General features: G+C 42.1%; 2 protein-coding genes across 2 annotated transcripts; both read left to right on the forward strand.

Moving 5' to 3' along the window:
• The first annotated feature begins 877 nt into the window (after positions 1-877).
• LOC310875283 (butyrophilin subfamily 3 member A2-like) lies at positions 878-6,719 on the forward strand. Its single transcript, XM_083788468.1, has 5 exons — positions 878-985; positions 2,422-2,766; positions 3,380-3,661; positions 4,629-4,781; positions 6,408-6,719. The coding sequence occupies exons 1-5, from the start codon at positions 895-897 to the stop codon at positions 6,509-6,511; spliced, it is 975 nt and encodes a 324-aa protein (XP_083644594.1). The 5' UTR covers positions 878-894; the 3' UTR covers positions 6,512-6,719.
• A 2,543-nt stretch (positions 6,720-9,262) lies between these two features.
• Positions 9,263-14,218, forward strand: LOC310876025 (Fc receptor-like protein 5; the record flags this gene model as incomplete). The annotated part of the gene is made up of 6 exons (XM_083789472.1): positions 9,263-9,293; positions 12,109-12,276; positions 12,386-12,487; positions 12,580-12,843; positions 13,405-13,512; positions 14,184-14,218. 6 exons carry the CDS (start codon positions 9,263-9,265, stop codon positions 14,216-14,218), a joined length of 708 nt encoding a protein of 235 aa, XP_083645598.1.
• Between the last annotated feature and the right edge of the window lie 1,630 nt (positions 14,219-15,848).

Consider the following 15,848-nt stretch of genomic DNA (forward strand, 5'->3'; position numbering starts at 1 on the left):
TGATGCAAGCACGACTACAGCGGCAGCAAACGTTAGCAATAGCTCGTTGCTACATAGCTAGTTGTAGCTATATATATAGTTGCGACTTGCGAATACACAGAAACATGTTGGCAATGGCAGAAAACATGCTTCGTTATGCAGCTGCCATAATTATAATCGTTAATTAACTAATAACTAATTGAAGACCATGCTGTTGCCAGATTGCGCTGGATATTATTGTAGGCCTACTAAAATATTCTGTTCAGTAAACTTCAGTTCATCACTCACTCGATCGGTCTCATCAGAGGGAGAGATAGCTGCGCCTGCACGACAGCAATTACAACTGATGTAGGGGGGCGGCACAACATATTTTCAGATGGGGGACTATGAGATCCGCGGCCAAATACATATTAATGTGTATGTGTGTTGGGTGCTTGACATGAAAAGAAAAAACGAGCATGTCGCGAGCAGCACCAATGCAGTTGCACTCGTGCTACAGGGGAGGGGAGGTTCGGAAATACCGCACCGGAGCGCACTCGCCTCGCATTGCATTTGTACAGTGCGAACGTGTGGGCTGTCTGTGCCCCCCCCCCCGTTGATCATGAGATCAGAATCACCAGATGGGGTGATCTATCGGGTGATCCTCCTCCGAGTAGGTTAGATCACCTGAGGTCCTGAGCCAGAGCCTTATATGGCTAGGTAGCTAGTAACCTAGGTTACAGTAAACAGGGGCGGTCACGTGACGTCTCTCGAGTCACGAGTGTTCTGTAGTAGTAGTAGTACGTGCAGGGGGGCTGCGGGCAGATGTGCGTCTCAGAGAAGAAGTGATCAGATCAGGCTAACTTGCTAAGTGATCATTGTTTTACTTAAAGACTAAGAGAATCAGTTCTACGTGAGGGAACGCAACAAAATATCATGTATTCAGTCAAATCATTGATGAGGATTTATTTCCGCATTTTCCCGATATTGATACCGGGAAGCAGCTTCTACAGTCCACACGTGGAAGGTAAGGTTATTACACTATAATGTCGACAGGTCGACACACATTGTGACAAGCTGTTTGTTAGAATCAATGTAATTTACAGCCGCGTTACTGACAGCAGCTGGCCTAACTGAGCTGGCAGAATGCATGACTCCGGCAACAGCCCAGCTTTAATGATCTTAAATCCCTTTATTTATAAACATTACATGGGAATTTTTCATAAAGGGGTAGCTCTGGTCCATAGCCAATGCTTCTATGATTCAATGCAGGGCGGAATCGTAGAATCATTGGCTATGGAGTGGACCAGAGATAATAAAGGGGCAAAAAGGTGATGAAATATTATGTAATATGAGAGAGCATACAACTTCCCCGCCCTCCATCTATAGTGAAGCACCACGCTCCCTATCCCTGGTCCACGCCCCCCGGCCCACCCCACATCCCTACCGTTACACTCCATAGTTAGTTACAAATAAAACATATCACCGTTTGTCTGTCACGTCACGTGTGTCTAAATTTACAACACTTTGTGGCAATACCACACACACACACACACTGTTGAATGTAAATCAGTCGACGACAGCCACATAATAGCATAAAGTCTGAAGAGCATTTACGTTGCATTGAGTGACCTTGAACTGGATGCTGCTCACTGTTTGTGTTCGCCCTGCTCAGTGCTCACACATGCGCCTCTCTCTAGCTGGAAAGTCCCATGGCTGACAGCCAGCGCCATGCCGCACGTGCTGTTGCATTTCACAAACTGCTGTGTCATGCATGATCCTATTTGATGAGGATGTCATCTTTATGTTTCACACACCCAAAAAAATCACATTATAAAAATGTAAATTACACCTGTCTGGCTTTTAAGGCTTTTTTTCTAAACAAAACAATGGGCTGGGCTGGACAGTCATAACTTTAAGCCACTGACTAAATGCAGTGTGGAAAAAGTACTTGAAGGTAAAAGTATCAATACTGCAATGTAAAACTACTCCGTTATTACAAGTAAAAGTCCAGAATTCAAAATGTACTTGAGTGGCATCAAAGCCATCAAAATTTACTTAAAGTACCAAACATAGAAAGTGCTCACTATGCAGAATGTCCCATTTCAAGTTTTCAAATGTATAAAAATCTTTTGAAAATAGCAGATCTACAAGCTCACAATGCCACACCGTGACATAGTGTGAGCTTGTAGATCTAAATTCTCAAGTAAAGTACAAATACCTCAAAATTGTAAAGTACAGTACTTGAGTAAATGCACTTAGTTACTTTGCACCACTGACTAAATGACTGACCGGTACCAAACATCTAAAATAAAGTATAGCCATGTACTACCACCATTATCAGAAAATAGTGTCGATATGGCTGTGATACAAGCTCACAGCTCCATGATATGTAGTGGAGTAGAAATTAAAGTACACCACTGTTTATACACTAAAGAGTTGTCTTTCTCCTCTCGTCTTAAGGAGAGCATCAGGTGATCGGCTCCTCTCAGGCCGTCCTGGCCAGAGCAGGGGAGGACGTGACCCTTCCGTGCCACATCGAGCCGTTTCGCCGCGCCGACAAGATGACGGTGGATTGGTCGAGACCCGACCTGGAGCCGGTGTACGTGCACATCCGACAACAGGGCCGTGAGGTTTCCAGCTCTAGTCTGAACCCGCTGTACCAACGGAGGACGTCCCTGTTCACAGAGGAGCTTCTCCGTGGGAACATCTCACTGAAGCTGTCCGGCGTGCGCCTCTCGGACGAGGGGTCGTTCAAGTGCTTCGTTCCAAACCTGTACAGCAGCAGTTTGATCCAGCTCCGAGTTGGTAAGGCTTATAGTCTTCAAAGCGTTGAGTTTTTTAATTTTTTATTTTATGAATGTATTTATTTTTGCAATATTTCGCACATTTTACTTGTGAACTGTTTAACCCAACTCCTTCAATCCACATGACGCCCCGCCCTTGGACGCCTTTCCCTGTCACGCCCTCGTTGCCACTGGCGCCTCATGACACCTTTTTGATTTTTTTTCCCTTCTTTTTACTTCATCCAGATTTCGAAAATTCCTCTAATCTGGTGTTCAGGAGATGATATGCACATTACATGCACAATGGAATTACAATTTATTTATTTTATTTATAACGGGCTTCGGTGGCAACGAGGGCCAAAACTGGTATCCACCTGTGGCACTGGATGAGTTTTAAGATCTGAGGCCGATTTCACGACTACCTTCTAAATCAGTAGTTCTCACGCTTTCAAAGATTTTTCAAAAAGGTTCAGGAGATGTACCAGATAGATCTGCTATTTTTGAATAGCCCGCGCACAAATCTAAAACGACACGGATGCTTTCCTTTTTTTTGAATGGCTTAACTGTAGAGGGAGCGAGAGACAGAGTGAAGATGGATTGATTTTTTTATTTATTGTGTTTATCTGTTTTTGCAGGGGTCGTGTCTCAGCCAGAGATCTCAACTAGACCAACAGACGACGGCTTTGCTTTGACTTGTGATTCCGGGTGCTGGTATCCACAGCCCGAGGTGTCTTGGCTGGACAGCGGGGGGAAACTCCTCGCCGCTGCTGACCGCTCGGTGACAGTCGGAGGTCCTGGCGACTGTTACACTGTCCAGAGGAACGTGATGGTGACTCGGGGAGCAGGGCGTGTGACCTGCAGAGTTCACCTAGCACACATCAACCACACCGTCGAGATTTCACACAGTGTCATCGCAGGTAATGGACGCTTCCATCGCTCACCTAGGATGTCAGAATTGATCACTTCTGCCCAACAGCATGATTTGTTTATTAAAACTTTCACAAGTTGTGCTTCAACATCCTAAAACAATAGTTCATATCATTACAGTGGGGAGAGCAACACTGCATCATAATTTGGTCTTCTCACAGTACTGCATGAAATGTTATCAGATGATGTTAAATGTTACTTTTTATTGGGGGGAAAGACTTTAAGGTCCTGTTATCGGTACTGGTATCAAAATCCTTTGGGCAGTACTACCCAGCCCTATAGGCTACATTGCAGATTATTATTAAATGAATGGTTTATTACATATCTGTGAAGGCAATACTTTTCAACACTCCTATCACAATAGGACTGCTTATTCGAGGCATTCACGTGAATTCCATGCAGGCTCCCTCACGCTCTTGTTCACACTCACTACAGTCAAGTTTGCCATCACATTCTTTAACATTAGTTCAATAACATGGATCATAATAATATACGGTAGTCAGTCCAAGACCATCCGTGAATCAAGGACTGTCTAAAGAGGACAAGAAGCGAAGACCGTACGGTCGACGCCATGTTGCTCACATGGTGCTCCATGGAAGGAAAGAAACATGCGCAGTTGCAGACCAAGGAAGCTGAACGCGGAAGTGTTGGCTGCATAAAGCCCATTGCGCATGTTTCTTTCCTTCCATGGAGCACCATGTGAGCAACATGGCGGCGCCCTTACGGTCTTCGCGTCCCGTCCTCTTTAGACAGTCCTTGCCGTGTATAAGGAAGTCAGGCCGGGCTGTCCAGGCAAAAAAGCCTCCATCAGTTCTTCATACGTTGAAACTATTGTTGGTGGTGTCATATTTTGGCTGAACATGAATTAGAAAGGTCAGTAAAAGTGAGTCCAAATCCTAATGATAACTGGAACAGAGTTGTATGTACAGTAACTGCCATTTCCTGCTGTAATTCCAGATCGTAATTTCACTCAACCAACTGGCAACGTTAATTCCACTCAACCCACCAGTGATCCTGTCATCATAATTGTCATTGTCATCGGCATTGTCATTGGCAATGTTTTGGCAGTCTACATTGCCTATCGCCTTCGGTGTAAAAAGGCTGGTATATGTAAGTATTTTTGTTTTTAAATCTATATATATATATATATATATATATATATAAGAGTGACGATGCTACGTGGCGGCCATCTTGCTCCAGTCCAGCTCCCTCGCTCAAAACATTGTGTCTATGGGCCATGTACTTTTTTAAATTACCATAACTTGCTAAATTATCAACCAATTTTCAAACGGCTTGTTTTGTTATATACGTCAGAGACGTCAGCATACTTATATACTTTTATATGACATTCATAGAAGAGAGACCACCGCTCATCTGCTGAAAAAAACTTTAGGGAGGTGCTGGAGCCACAAAAGGAATATGAGGGAAAATAAAGGGAAACTCCGCACACTCAATCTGCGCACAATCGGTTTATTTTTTTGCAAGCTTTCGGTCTACTGACCTTCTTCAGGCATCATGACATTCATAAAAAAAAAATAACATTAATCAGACAAGCATCCTGAATCATAGCCACGTTGATGACGTTTGTAATAAACCAAACAGTTTGTAAATCCGTCAAGATTTGAGCGAGTTATGAGTATTCTCGTTTGAGCTGCCATAGAACATACTGTACTGTACTGTAGGACTGCAGAAAGATGGCCACCGGTGAAATACGTCGGAGACTCCACCTTGAGCCATCTAGCCTTTATATATGTATATGGGCAAAACGCAGTATTAAGACACTTATTTGGCTGTATACTATTTGCAGGCGGTGTCACAGAGCGACACGTGAGCTTGTAGACCTGCTATTTCCGGGGCATAACACCTGAAAGAGTGGTGGCACTCGGAAATAGTTCGTATAGGTATAGGTAATGGACAAATGGTGAGCAGGCTGGCCACCAGCCAGGCTGACCCCAGAAGAGGCAGAGGCAGAGGAATTAGTTTGGTTCGTGGACTTACACAGTTGGAGGGTGAAGAGAGAGATGGTGCTGGAGGTTGGTAGACAACAAGCCGGTGTGGTGAAGCATGCATGAATGAGTGAGTGCAGCTAGTCCTATTTGTAGCCTCCCTCACCTGTGTGCAGTGACCAAGCTGCCAGCCACTCAGCCTTGATTGCGGGATTGGCAGGGAGGCTCCATGGGCCTTTTGACAACACCACAGCGCAAGAAAGCATAAAATGACTTGTCTTTTAGTTCTACTGGATCTCTTCTATTCTACTAGTCCCTCCCTAATATTTTAGTCAAGTTTTTAGTTGTTGACAAAATTGTCAATATATTTTGGGCACCTGTTCACTAAGAAGTTGAACTGAGAAGAATAGCGTGTTCCCCAACGCACGTTACATGCCCCTGGCCTGGGGAAAGTTGTTTGTCAGGTGAAAATAAGAAGACTGGCGACGTCAGATTACTCGCCTGGTGTCTACCCCTACCCCTCAGCGATGACATGGTCCTACTGTCCTACAGTACAGAGGGACTTGACCGTGATCAGTATCACTGCAGTTCATTGTTGTGTGTAAAGACAGCGTTCACTGAAAATAATGAAACCACTTTCTCTTTTTTTTTTATAGCTTCTACCTTTGAACATGTTTGAGAATTGTGGGGCCCCCACTTTGAAAACATGCACATGCTTTATGAGTATTATTATATTATAAAGACCATTTACAGAAAGTATTCATGTGGTCAATGTTGTCCTTTGTTACAGCAAGTGGAGGTGAAGAGAATAGCGATGACATGGAAAACGGTCGAATGTTACCATTGAGGAAAGAAGAAGAAGCCATCCACATATGCACTGATGACAACAATTAGGTCATTATTTATTTATCAGTTACAGCGTTCACTATGAATTGTCTTCTGTACGATACGTGAGTTTCACCTGCACATATTGTACAGTTTCCTGAAAGAATTATCGGGAGCAGTGTCTCCCATAATGGGAGGAAAAAGAAGGTAGTTTTTGCCTACCTGTGTCGTGTCTTATTGGAGGCAGTGTTCTTTAATTATCAGAAACAGTGTTTCTCATAGTAATGCCTTGCAAAAGACCAGCTATATTTAACGTCCGTCTCTTTCTTAGGTAATATTTGACTACTATACTATTTTTAATAGTATGTTGATTACTTTTGATGCAGTATTGGTCAACATTTTTCTTTTTTGTTTCTTTAGAAGCATTAAAGGGGTCCTTAAATTGGCACTTTAGAAATGTGCACCCTGTATACTGTACACTTAAGTTACACTGTATATATGTTTACGGTTGATTGATGCACATTTGTATTTTTAAGGTGTCGCTACAAACAAGCTAGTATTAGACGATTGACAGTGGCCTATAATGACTGTATGAGGCTGCTACTGAGAGCTCCAAGAAGCTCCAGTGCAAGCCAGATGTTTGTCAGTGTTGGGGTCCCCAGTCCCCACCTGCTCTGCTGTGCTACGCAATCTGTTTGTCAGTGTTGGGGTCCCCACCTGCTCTGCTGTGCTACGCAATCTTATGTATAGATTTATGTGTAGAGTATCTGAGTCATTAAATGACATCATTGATGTCATTGCTAACCCGATACGTAGTTCTGTCAGGTTCTCCTCCAGACTGTGGAACCATTGGCGAACTTGTCTGTATGTTCGAAACTGAACATGGTGGAACTCTTTTTATTGTATATTTATTTATATATTATTAATATAATATAATTTTATTGTATTGTTTTGTACTGTGATATGGATTCCCCTGAGTCTGCAATAAAGATTGAACTGAATTGAATTGAAGGTTGGTATTTCCATTTGGCAAAGGAAGCTGGCAGGTTAGGAGAGTAAGTGCTCTGGTGAGTCTCAGATGGTGGCGGGGGGGGGGGTTTGAACTAGGCTACACATAACTTAGCAGCTTTAAACACTAATGTATATCCTGCATTAAACAAAAGGCCCTCTTATGAGGTTGTGAATTATTTATTTATTGCCCTCTGGCTCCCTCTAGTGTATTTTGTGAGTCATAGCCCAATTAGTTCAGAGTACTGCAAAACACAATTTCCATGCATATGGGAAGAGAATAAATTGACTACTGGTTGCTTGAGGAAAAGGGGTGTTTTTCTTTCTTTTTTCCCAACCAGAGCTTACGACAGTCCTACTCACTGGCAATAGCAATAGCATCGATCTATCAAATAGGGCGGTTGATGAGAGTCAGCTTTACCACTGTATACCCACATAAAGAAGTAGGTGCAAACTATTAACTCCAGCTGTTTGTGTTCTTATCAACTTCATAATGAAAGTGGCTGTACACAAAGGAAATAACTCAATGTCCACGGGTTGAATGTCATTTTTGGTTTGCATATTTTACTTGACTTCCATTTAAAGTGCAGTGATGCATTACAAACAGCTTCTCAGTGCCGTATGGCATTGTTACAGTATATATGTTCACTCTGGTAAAAACAACATTTGTCCAGCCAGTTGCATGCCCTTTCCCAATCACCCAGGCCTACGTATGCTCTCTCCATCAATCAATTAGAACTGGGGAGGCGTTCCCTTGGTGTCAATCAGATAATCTAATAACTGAATAATCGATCAAACTAATACCAAATAATGCTAAACAAACTAACTACAATGACTATAATACTAATGATATATACAAACAAAACAGTGAGTGAGTCAAAATATATTTCTCAAGCTATATCTATAGCCATGAATGGAAGCATGGGTCATAAATATGAACCACTAAAACATGTAGTCTAGTAGTGTAGTCTAGCAGACCTACAAGTTCATAGTGCGTCTGCTATTTTTCAATAGCTAAAGTATAACATAATGCTTAGTTAAAACACCAAAAGGGGTTCCTGCCCAAAATGGTTAGTTTCATTAAATATGACATTTCATGGTCCCACTAATAGAGCCTTGTAGGCCAGACTGTAACGACCAGTTGTAACGTAAGACAAGACAGTCGTATACTTGAAAGTATGTGAACCCTTTTGGATTTGAAATTTGTTTGACTCTTAAAATGCATTTCCTGATGAACATGTGTCTGAAATGTGAGAAAAACAGACCATTCCAATATCGCTAAGATATTTTCAAGCAATACATAATTTACTCATGCAGTTGAGGTATATATAATTTTGAATATTTGTATATTAGCAGTTATTGTCCCATAAATCGGGGTTCTCAACCTGGAGGTCACGACCCCTCGAGACACATGGCCAAAGCATTTCTGGGGGTCCCCAGCCAGAAACGCTGAATCCCTGCCATAGATAATACATTGACAGAATATTACAGTGATTGATGAAACCTTATAGACTATCCACCCCCTCCCCCAAAAAACAATATACTGTCACAGAACCAATGTTAAAACATTGTGAGTGATGTACATTTCACTTTTGGTTTTGTGTGTGTGTGTGTGTGTGTGTGTGTGTGTGTGTGTGTGTGTGTGTGTGTGTGTGTGTGTGTGTGTGTGTGTGTGTGTGTGTGTGTGTGTGTGTGTGTGTGCGTATGTGTGCGTGTGTGTGTGTGTGTGTGTGTGTGCCTATGTGTCTGCGTGCATGACTGTGTCAAACGACATACTGTAGCTGTGGCAGTTTCAGTCAGGTTTTTGTCAGCATGGCTTTTGCACCAACCTGCATAATATCAGGTGAGTAGGATACTTTATTTTACTGTATTCATTTTAGATCGACTTGAGCCTTTTAACTTTATTTCTCTTGTTTTTGCACTATTTTTTTATAATTTATTTAAATAGATAATAAATCCCATTAACTATTGTTAGTGCTTGAGGGACAATCTTTGTGTTTTATCTGGAATTCTAGTTTACACACCAGTTCTGTTGTTAAAGCCTGGAGGTACAGTATATCCATATATATCATATAATGCTCACAGCTAAAATCCCCACTCATCCCTGCTGTGAACAGACAAAACCCAGGAAGAGAGGACCCACCATGGGTTTTAAAGCTTGGCACAATCAAGGGTTGGTTAACGAAGTTAGGAGACATAATTGAAGGAGTCTATTGTCATTTTCTCATTTGCATCAGCGATATAATCTATTAATATGTATTGATAGCTATTTTCTACCATGAGCGTGTGCTTGGGCGAATGAAAGGCACTTCAAAATACATTCACCACCACACCAGGGTTAACAAGCTAGTATATCGTCTGTAATGATGTCAGTGTTTATAACAGAGCTCGTCTAAGAATGTCCAGACTACTAAACAGACCATGGACAAAGACGTTGAGCAGTATAAACACCAAGCACGACAACTATAATTCTAAAGATATTGTTCTAACTCAAGTGTATGGAGGAGTCCAATTATAGTTACTGTATATAGTGCTTGTGCACAGCCCATAAGACAGATCACTAGTATGGACTCAGATGGGCAATGATGCTAAAATGAATACATCTGTAGAACCAAATTCACTCTGTTAATTCTTGTACACTCACACACACACACACACACACACACACACACACACACACACACACACACACACACACACACACACACACACACACACACCTCACACACTCATCAAGAGAGAAAATAAGAAATCAGGTGATTATATGAGAAACAGGAAGTCTGAGTGGAAAGTAGGCTACAAAAGAACCGCCCTCCACACACTGCGCACGCACGCACACACACACACACACACACACTCACACACACACGCACGCACACACGCACGCACGCACGCACGCACACACACACACACACACACACACACACACACAGACACAAAGTGCCCCCTGGTTTATTGTCACACTCCTTTGGTGGACTGTAAAGGCAACTCTACATGTGGGGTGCAGGAGAATGATATCGTTATTAAATATACTATTATTAATGTACTTTCAAAGTGAAAGCTTATTCAAATTAATTACATAACAACAGACAGACAGACAGACAGACAGACAGACAGATGGACATTCAGTTGTCGTAGCAGCAACAGCAGTAAGCGTGAAAGAGGATAGGGCTTTCATCTGTACTAAAGTACAGAGACAGAGTCTACTGTCCTATCAATAAAGGCATATAAAAGCCTAAAAACAAATCTTACATGAGATAAAAAATTAAAAAAAGAAAGTCGTGTCCTTTATGTCATGGCAGTCAGAGATGCACATTGCACACACAGACCAAGGACCTTAATGTATCCCACAACCTAATTGACAAATTAAGGAGAGAAGCAGAGATTGTCTGAAAACAGACAGGGCAGCCAAACAGTCATGACACTTTAATGCCGTTTTTTACAATATAAACTATTTAGATTTTTTTTTAATAATCTCTGCTGTGTGTGTGTGTGTGTCTCTCTCTCTCGCTCTACCCTGCTGTCTCTCTCCCCACAGTTATGCATCTCCTCGTCTGCTTTAGACCCGCTCAAACAGATGGTGAGACATATTCACTGCGCTAACATAACATTACACATTATACAGTAACAATGCACATGTACAGTATGCAGTGTATCTATGTATAATGTGTGCATCCGCTGTTCAGCAACGTGACTGCCTGTAAAAGGAAACTGCACCTGAGGTACAGTAGGTGGTGTGCAATTTGCTATAGGGCTGTCTCTCCTTTTTACAGCGATTGGTGTACATGTTGTGAAGTTGTGGCACTTAATCTTCACCAATTGTTTTTGCTGCCATGAATCTTGACAGTCTTCTGTTCTGAGCTTTCAGGTTGCCAAACCACAGCCTCTCAGAACACTGTCCGTATAGCAAATTGATCTATCGTGATACCAGACTGGCACTTGTTGTTAATATTGTCATTTTGCAATGATATTTGCAAGCACAGATCTGCTCAGACTGTCAGGGTGTGTTCAGAGGACCCAAAAGCAGTACGACCAAAAGGCAGGATTCACAGTTCAGGATGTTTATCCCATAAAATGGGGCAGGCAAAATAAGTACACATTAGACACTCTGACATGAAATGACGATCTGACAAGCTGGGACTGAACAAACTGGGGTATATAAATAGACAAAGACTAACTAGACACAGGTGAACTCAAAATACAATCAAACACAGGATAGGCTAACAGGACAAAGAGGACACAGGTGAAAACACTGACACGTCACAAGGTAGGTGAGACAAGGTAGGGAACAGTAACTAGGCAGACAGGAAACACTAGGGACCATACTACAAAATAAGATACACAAAACCAACAGGGTAACAGAAAACCAAACAGAACAGGAAGACTGAACATAAAACAATCACATAACCATTAAAGGTCAAGCCACATATTAGTCCAGTGGTTTGGAAGTCAATGCTCAAATTCAAAGGCAGAGGAGCGAGGCATGACACAGACCAGATAAAGTTTTAGGTTGTAGCTCTGTCTCTCATCTCTTGTTTTAGTGTATGTATTTATCCCCCCTTCTTGTCTCTATCTCTCTCTTGTCTCTCTTCTTCTTCTTCTTCTTCTTCTTCTTCTTCTTCTTCTTCTTCTCCTTCTTCTCCTTCTTCTTCTCCCAGTGTCTCTGAGAATCAGTCCTGATAGATCTCAGTTCTTTCAACATGAATCTGTCTCACTGAGCTGTGACGAAGGAGAAGAAGGGAACTCGACGTTGGCGTGGTCTGTGAAACGAAAGACCAGTGAGAAAGGAGATGGAACCTGCAACAATGAATGGGGAACCTCTGAAGGTAAGTAGGGACGGAGGGAGGGAGGGAGGGAGGGAGGGAAGGATGGGCGGAACGTCCCGATATCCTTTGAACTGAAATCCATCTTTCATTTCATTGTGTTTCCTTGTAGGAGTGTCCTGTATCATGGTTCTGTACCGTTGGGACAGTGGACTTTATTGGTGTCAGTCAGAGTCAGGAGAACTCACCCGGTCCATCGACATTATGATCTCTGGTACAATCTACGATATATAACCGCATCATTCAATAATATAATCAATATATTGTTGGGGTTCTATACTGTAGATAATCTGCTGTCGGTTCTAGATGGAGATGTGATCCTGGAGAGTCCCGTACTTCCTGTGACGGAGGGAAGTGATGTCACTCTGCGCTGCTGGTCCAAAGACAAGACAACTGGTAAAACATCCTCTGACCTCCCAGCTGATTTCTATAAAGATGGATCCCTCGTCAAGACTGAGTCTACTGCAGGACAGGTGACCATCCACGGTGTTTACAAGTCTGACGGAGGATTCTACAAGTGTAACATCTCTGACCTTGGAGAGTCACCGGAGAGCTGGATGGATGTGAGAGGTGAGAAAGTTATGCGATAATTGTGAATACAGGAATCAGTTACAAAACTTCCACACCTTCACAAGGGGAGCTAGACATTTACATTGGTATTTCTGCCGTACTGTTGGTCAGAATTTTGGTCAGACTTTTATTGAAAGGATATAGCCCCTTGAGATGCAGCATCACATTTTAGAGGGGGTCCCGTACACAGGGAAAAACATTACATACAGTACAGTGCAGTTACACAAATAGACAGTGCACAATAGACAATACAGACATGTACAGATACAGTTAGCTTGCTCATCCTCTCCCACCCACCCCCCCATCCCCCCCAACTCTTTCTGGACAAGCATATTGAGACTAGTACAGTACAGTGACTTGAAACAGGGGTCAGAAGTAAACAGCAGTACGGGCAGTGTTACGTAGCATGAACAGGTTGAACAGGTGGTTTTGAGGTGTGAAATGTTAAATCTGCAAATATCTGCCTGAGAAGGAATAGCGCATCTTTTTGACATTCGAAAGAGATTCACAGCTGTCAAAATGTGTGATCTATAGAGGAATATTTATCTCAATCTGCTTCAGACCCTCCCGCTTCCTCTCTGCCTCCATATTTCTACCCTGTGCTGTGGGCTGCTGGCGTCTCCATGATTTTGCTGATTCTGGGCCTGTGCATCTGGAAGAAATGCAGAGGTACGTCAATGATGCTCACACAACCATTTTTAGAGAAACTCTCAAGGGTGTGATGTAACCGTTCTTGTTAATTATATGGGACGAGCACCAACAAAAAGCACACAGCAAAAAGAAAGAAACACTCTGGCTTTATTCTTCCAATTCCGGTTAACTCGACTGTGGCTCAAGAGGTAGAGCAGGTCGTCCAATGATCCATGGGTCGGTGGTTCGAATCCCGGCTCCTCCTGTCTACATGTCGAAGTGTCCTTGAGCAAGACACTGAACCCCAAATTGCTCCCGATGTGCTGGTTGGTACCTTGCATGGCTTCCGCGGCAATCGGTGTATGAATGTGTGTGTGAATGGATGAATGTAATGCACAATCTATGTATAGCGCCTTGGATAAAGGCGCTATATAAATGCACCATTTAACTCTAAGTTCACAGTCAGTAATTCAGGACAGGTCACAGACAGACCTTCATCTGCCTGTGATTTTGTCCAGAGCATTATTACTACATGTATGTCCAACTTAGCAATTTGATACAGTACATACGTACTAACCTACAGTACTTCAGAAGGCGGTCATGTTATCTGCCATTAATGTAAGTCAATACTAATCAATCAATGAATCTGCAGGCTGTAGGACAGACGGACACAGAGAAGGTGTGCGTGTGAAGCGGGAAGCTAAACACAGCAAGAGAAGAGGTAGAGAAACTCAACATCACATGAATTACATCTGTATTATAATCACTGAACAGCTGTCCAGTAAACATACTGAATTACATCTGTATTATAATCACTGGACAGCTGTCCAGTAAACATAGTGAATTACATCTGTATTATAATCACTGAACAGCTGTCCAGTAAACATACTGAATTATATCTGTATTATAATCACTGAACAGCTGTCCAGTAAACATACTGAATTACATCTGTATTATAATCACTGAACAGCTGTCCAGTAAACATACTGAATTACATCTGTATTATAATCACTGAACAGCTGTCCAGTAAACATACTGAATTACATCTGTATTATAATCACTGAACAGCTGTCCAGTAAACATACTGAATTACATCTGTATTATAATCACTGAACAGCTGTCCAGTAAACATACTGAATTACATCTGTATTATAATCACTGAACAGCTGTCCAGTAAACATACTGAATTACATCTGTATTATAATCACTGAACAGCTGTCCAGTAAACATACTGAATTACATCTGTATTATAATCACTGAACAGCTGTCCAGTAAACATACTGAATTATATGGCATAGCAATTTAAAGGTTCAAAGATTGATGGTACTTTTTTTCCTCTATTGACAGATCCATATGCCAGGCAAGTATTGCTCTATGTGTCTATTGTTCATCAACATGCCAGCAGTAACAGTACCCCTATTTTGTACTTAATTTCTGCTGAATATATATATATATATTTTAGTTTCAGACCCGTTCAATCTCAGGGCTCATCTGCAGACCGGAGGACCAATCAATGTGGGGCTCTTGAAGACACATACTGCTCACTGCAACATGGTCAGTTTTTGAACCAATCATGTTCGTTAACCCATTCTGACCTGAGATCAGATTCTACAAATGTCTTCTACATCCTGACAGTTTTCTGAAAAAGCTATGTTTCTATGTCAGTGGTTCTTCGATTTTTCAAAAATAGTAGCTAGAGCATAACATAATGCTAACACCAAAAGGGGTTCCCGCCCAAAATGGGTTGCACATTAATGACAAGTTATTCTGACAATGACAACTGGTTCTAATTTGAGTAAATAAATGCATTCACGAATATAGAACTCTGGAACTGCATTCAACTCTGTCTGTTTTGCGTTCGTTTTTTTCTAATTTGCAGAGGAATTAACACAATAACGCTTATTTGTTTACCTTTAGGCAACGCAGACGTCTATGGCGTAATCAGGCACTCTGTCCCAGCAGCAACACACTCTCGCAGGATCTAGAACCAGTAAACATAGGACGTTTGCGACGTTTGCAGACGGCGCCCACTTATATTAGGAGACCAATTTGTAGGATTTGTGTACCAATTCGCCTCTAGTGGCTCCAATTGGAATGATGTATCTTGTTCGGTCTGGATCTGTGCTGATGTTCATATATCGACAGACTCCAAGCACACATACAACTACAAGTCCAAAACAAATTGAACTTCTGAACCGTTACCTAGGCATTGTACATGTGATCAGAAAGGCATGAGGGGGTTTGATGTTTTTTTTATTTTATTCTGTAAATAGTTTCAAATGGTTTTAAGATATCCATGGTGCTGCTCTCTGCCCCAAGCCTGGTCCCGATGGAGGTCGTAACCTTACCTGACCTGTCGTTTTGTGGCTCAGTTG

Source organism: Protomyctophum parallelum (genome assembly GCF_964188405.1).
Source record: "Protomyctophum parallelum genome assembly, chromosome: 18".
Taxonomy (NCBI): Eukaryota; Metazoa; Chordata; class Actinopteri; order Myctophiformes; family Myctophidae; genus Protomyctophum; species Protomyctophum parallelum.